Source organism: Polyodon spathula, chromosome 8 (assembly GCF_017654505.1).
Source record: "Polyodon spathula isolate WHYD16114869_AA chromosome 8, ASM1765450v1, whole genome shotgun sequence".
NCBI lineage: Eukaryota > Metazoa > Chordata > Actinopteri > Acipenseriformes > Polyodontidae > Polyodon > Polyodon spathula.
This window is the reverse complement of record NC_054541.1, coordinates 47,535,220-47,541,219: the sequence shown is the minus strand read 5'-3', so window position 1 is coordinate 47,541,219 and position 6,000 is coordinate 47,535,220. Positions and strand designations below refer to the sequence as shown.

At 37.7% G+C, this 6,000-nt stretch overlaps 1 protein-coding gene across 2 annotated transcripts in view; it reads right to left on the bottom strand.

Moving 5' to 3' along the window:
- Positions 1-3,931: 3,931 nt before the first annotated feature.
- Positions 3,932-6,000, bottom strand: part of LOC121320065 (receptor-type tyrosine-protein phosphatase beta-like) — a 49,011-nt gene continuing 46,942 nt past the window's right edge. For both annotated transcript variants that reach the window (XM_041258221.1, XM_041258222.1), the window contains one exon: positions 3,932-5,293. In XM_041258221.1, coding sequence (XP_041114155.1) covers positions 5,271-5,293 — 23 coding nt within the window. In that variant the 3' untranslated portion in view covers positions 3,932-5,270. The remainder of the gene's footprint in view (positions 5,294-6,000) is intronic.

The window sequence follows — 6,000 nt, the reverse complement described above, 5'->3', positions numbered from 1 at the left end:
ATCCAAACACTTGGATATTATTTTATACCCTTTCCCTAATCTATGCATTTGTATTACTTTATCTCTAACTTCTGTAGAATGCTCTTTGGTCTTCATTTTCCTCCAGATTCACAGCCTTACCAATGATCCTTCAACAGTGGGGTTTTTATCCAGAAAATGTGACAGCAACTTTAATGGTTCACAGGTGGAGGCCAATGGTAAGGTAATTGTGTCCTCGTTAGGGCAATTTCTTTCATCGGTGCAAACTGGGAGCTTCCACAGCACAGGGGTTGAATACTTATGCAAGCAAGATATTTCAGTTTTTTATTTTTCTTAAAAATATTTCCCAACATAAAACCAATGTCACCTTACAATAATTGATTCTGAGTTTCAGTGTTTAAAAATAAAATATCAAACAGAACGAAATTTCAATGTGCCATTTGTAATTCAGTAATATGAGAGAATTGGTCAGGGGTCTGAATACTTTTGCAAGCCACTGTGTGTGTGTGTGTGTGTGTGTGTGTGTGTGTGTGTGTGTGTGTGTGGTGTGTGTGTGTGCGTGCGTGCGTGCGTGCGTGCGTGTGTGTGTGTGTGTGTGTGTGTGTGTACATATATATTTAGGAGGCTGTGTGGTCCAGTAGTTAAAGAAACGGGCTTGTAACCAGGAGCTCCCCAGTTTAAATCCCAGCTCAACCACATTTAAATGTTTTCTTTTTTCTTTGATTTACACAACCTACGCAACACTTTGAAACAACAGTTAATGAAAAATAATTTTAAAAAAAAATCTGAAATGTCTTGGTTAAATTAAGTATTCACCCCCTGAGTCAATACTTGGTAGAAGCACCTTTGGCAGCAATTACAGATGTGAGTCTTTTGGGGTAGGCCTCTACCAGGTTTGCACATCTGGATCGTGCGGTATTTGCCCATTCTTCTTAGCAAAATTGTTCAAGCTCTGTCACGTTGGATGGGGATCGTTGGTGGACAGCAATCTTCAAGTCTTTCCACAGATTCTCAATCGGATTCAAGTCCGGGCTTTGACTGGGCCACTGTAGAACATTCACTTTCTTGTTTTTAGCCACTCCAGTGTCACTTTTGCTATGTGCTTGGGGTCATTGTCCTGCTGAAAGGACATGGACATGGTGAATCTCCGTCCCAGTCTTAGGTCTTTTGCAGACTGAAGCAGGTTTTCCTCAAGGATTTGCCTGTATTTAGCTCCATCCATTTTGCCCTCTACCCTGACAAGCTTCCCAGTCCCTGCCGATGAAAAGCATCCCCATAGCATGATGCTGCCACCACCATGCTTCACAGTAGGGAGGGTGTTACCTGGGTGATGAGCTGTGTTGAGTTTGCGCCAGACATAATGCTTTGCATTTAGGCCAAATAGTTCAATTTTTGTTTCATCAGACCACAGAATCTTTTGCCGCATCTTTTCAGAGTCTCCCACATACCTTTTTGCAAATTCAAATCAGGATTTTACATGTTTTTTTTTTTCAGAAATGGCTTCCTTCTTCACTTCCATACAGGCCAGATTTGTGGAGTACCTCAGCTGTTGTTGACACCAGACAGCTTCTCCCATCTCAGCCATGGAACACTGTAGGTCTTTTAGAGTTGTCATTGGCCTCTTGGTGGCTTCTCTAACCAATGCCCTTCTTCTTGCTCAGTTTGGGAAGATGGCCTGCTCTAAGTAGATTCGGGGTGGTGCAGTGTAGCTTCCACTTCTTAATGATTGACTTGACTGTGCTCCAAGGGATATTCAATGCCTTTGAAATCTTTTTATACCCCTCCCTGATCTTCGCCTTTCCACTTTATCCTGGAGGTGTTTTGAAAGCTCCTTGGTCTTCATGGTAGTATCGTTGCTTTGAAAGCACTACCCAACTCTGGGACCTTACAGAGACAGGTGTATTTAATCTGAAATCATGTGAACCACTTTTATTGCACACAGATGGACTCCATTTAACTTATTGTGTGAACCCCCCCTCTGCACATTTTTTTCACACATTGAAAGTGTTGAGTAGGTTGTGTAAATCAAAGGTAAAAAAATCCAATTTAAATGCATCAAGTGATTTGCTCAGGGTCACACAATGAGCTAGTGGCTGAGCTGGGATTTAAACTGGGGACCTCCTGGTAACAAGCATGTTTCCACTGGACCACACAGCCTCCTAAAATATATATAGAGAGAGAGAGAGAGAGAGAGAGAGAGAGAGAGAGAGAGAGAGAGAGAGAGAGAGAGAGAGAGAGAGAGAGAGAGGGAGGTTACACGACTAGGGTCTAATGTCCCTTGTAAAAGTTGAAATTTTTCCTTCTGTATTTCTGTGCCACTTTTTAAAGCCATGAAGACGTGAGACTAAAGATTGCAGGGGAAAGAACAATCGCCCACTGCAGCAGCTAAAACACGATAAGACCCAGGTGAAAGAATTATTATTTTTAGAGGATATGTAATACGATACCTTTTTGCATTGTAGAGGGAAGGTAAACAGGGTTACTTTGAGTGTTTCTTCTGGTTGACAATTACTAAAAGCTCCTTGCAAAAGTTGCAAACAGCCTGTCTGTCTATCTGTTTGTGTGTGTGTGTGTGTGTGTGTGTGTGTGTGTGTGTGTGTGTGTGTGTGTTGAATAATACAATTGGATAAAAGGACATTACAACTATATTCTACATGAAAAGCTGTGACCCCTCCCAGTACTATCATCATTACAAAGCTTTTCACTGACATTAAAAGGTAATTTCTGATTTATCTAAATTTTACTTAGCATCAGGCCAATGAAGTGAAATATAAAAGAAAAAATATTTTGTTAAAAGAAAAAATCCTTAAATGTTATTATCTGAGCTTTATTTGAATACATTCACAGAACATATCAAGGACAGTTAATATTATTTATTATGTAACATACATAGATTGTTTTAACAGGAAACCATGTGGGAGCCTCCTAAATACGACATGAAATGTATGTTTTGAAGAGACAGTGTATCTCTGCAAAGGCAATATTTTAACATATTATAATTTCAAGGCAAACACAAAACAGCATTCCAGCTTTATATTCTAATGCTACCTTCAGTAACTTTATTTGCAGTGAAGACAGGCAAAATAATCTTTATGTTCTCAGTTCCTGGGTGGAAAAAGAAATCACCAAATAGAACTGGTTAAAGTGGAACTGGTTGAAGTTTGGAAATAACAGTCAAATCCAATCTTATGAAACACGGTCTTTTCAACCCTGCCCTCGATTAAGGTAGTCCCAGATTAGTACTGATCTATGTCTGTGCAAATACCCTTATAAGTACACCATGTCCAAAATTGTATGCTACAGATATGCTAAGATTACACTGGTAGTACACTTCATATGCTACATTTACCCCAAACTGTGTTACATTTCATTTAAATATCCGTGCATTTCATGTGCACGTGTGTTGCTGTATATACTAAACCCACAGATATTTACAGTATTACTCTTCAGAGAGAGAGAGAAACATTTTACAGCATTCAGTAACTTCTGAGATTGTAAGCATGATATAATTCATCATATCTTTACTGAAAATACATCACTTTGTGTTTAAAAACATATAAGGTATATAACTCTGTTAAAAGCTGATACCAGTCGATAGATATGGCTGCATGCTTGATTACATTAAAAGGGCATATTACACTTGCACTTTACAAGTAGCATCATTGCTAGAGCTTTAAAACAACAACACAGATAAACAATAATGATCTTTTTAAGTGCTCACAGCTGTTAAAGAAATAACTAGACACTAACATAAACATCACAGCCCTCAATACAGTAAATGTGATCCTGAAGAAGTTTTGTGACGTTTAGAACTCAGTCCTGAATGCCTCTGTTGTCTCCTGTTTTATTTACAGTATGAACATCTTCTTGAAGAGAATCAGGACTGTTTAGATATTTAGTGTATCGCTGCTTACCAACCTTTATGCTCATGCATTGTATCTTCTTTATAAAAAAAAAAGGGAAGCAATCATTTCTAGCACCTGAGATTTTTTACTTGAATGCAGGCCCTTAAATTGCTCTTCTACATGGGTTTAACCTTCATGCTTTGCTCGTGTGATATCCTGAATCTCACTGAGATTAAAGAAAGCATTACAATCCTGCCGAAGATCTGTGGATGACACACTTAATGAAAAAAAAAAAGAAGTAAAAAGTTTCAGGAATTTACTGCACAGCTTTACATTGTCCAGCCTAATTCCATTTCAAAATGAACACCCCCCCCCCAAGAAAATAACGGAAAAGTACTGTTCCATGATCTATTTCCTAGATAATCTAGCAGGGAGTAATCCCAGTCTCTCCTCTGAGGTGAGGTCATATATAAATCTTGTTCTGCCTGCAGGTTCAGCACTGGGGGATTATATACGCAGTGAATTCATCTGAAATGCATTTTGGAGAAGGGTAACAGTAATAAGAGTAACAGTAAATGGCTTAGCCGCATTATTTTCAATAATATGATTTCAACAGGGGTAATACAAAGTGCTTTCTTCACACATTTGAAACGCGTGGGTAATTTAATAGCTAAATCCATCGGCTGTCTGCCATGAAATCTGAAATAGGGAAATCGAACGTGATTATTCAGCCAATCGAGCAAAATAAGAGGCTTTTCTGTGTGAAGCTGTGGGGCTGAAAACCTCCCATGGGTGCATTCTTCTGCAGTGAAAAGGGCTGCTACTAAAGTCAAAGTGCAAGAACACAGACAACACAGAGTTGTTGCAATTCTAAATGCTGAATGAGCTGTTGCAATTCTAAATGCTAAATGAGTTGGTGCAATTCTACATTTTAAACGCTAGGGTTTTTTAATGAACCTGCAGTGGCAGATCTAAATATATTGAAATACCAAAAATATAACCGTCCTCGACCTTTTAGATGTTTTAACAGACAAACATCAAACTCATGATGGTTGGTTCATCACTTCCACTATCAGAACCTGCTGTGACGACAGGAGAGGCCCCCCCTCTAACAATTATGTACAAAATATTATAATAGCTTATTTGGTACAGTAAACACAACTTCAGTATGAAAGGAATATCCAAAGGCTATTAACAATATGAAAAAATACATATTTACATAAATCTATATTCCATTTATGCAAGTATATACAACAATCTCTATTAAACTTAAATAACCTGAACTATTTTATAAAGACCACCAGGCAAATAATAATCTATACACAACCCCCCCCCCCCCCCGAAAAAACAATTGCCTTGTAACTCTGAAGTGCGTGGAGTGGGAAAAACACACCAAAAAGGGTTTTTTCTTTCTTTCATTCAAAAGGGAGGCTGACTGTCCATTCCTTAACGTCTTGCATACACCATGTCTGAAAAGAATAACAATAATACTGAATATATATATATATATATATATATATATATATATATATATATATATATATATATATATATATATAGTACCAGTCAAAAGTTTGAGTTCACCTGCTTGAAACCAGGTTTTTCATGATTATCTATGCTTTTAACTGTATAAACTTGTCTATAAACACTTAATATTTCATTATATGATACGTGTACTTACATAAGCTGATAATCATAAGTCAATTGCATTCAAAAATGTAATTTTTAAATGAAAATATAAATCTTGTCAATTTCAATGAAATGGTCACCCAAAGCAAGGGGATTTCAGTCTGAAGCCCAAGTCAGTTAAAAGTCTGAGATGTGTATAACACGGTGTTAGAACACTGGCCTAAGTATAAAAGTGTCTTTGTTAGATGTTCTTGGAGTTAACTAGCATGTTACCTAATTAACCTTTTGTCACCAATTATTGTTAACAGGTGAGGGTCCATGATTACTATAAATATAGGTAGCATAGGCACAAGTTTGTCATTCCTGAATGTAAGGGAGCAGAAAATGGCAAAATACGCTCAGTTAAGCAAAGTAAAAAGACAGTCTGCAATTACTTTAAGAAATGAAGGTCAATCTTTAAGACAAATCGCAAGAAGTTTGCAAGTGTCTGTAACTGCTGTGGCCAAGACCATCAAACGATTTGATGAAACTGGCACTCATGAGGACC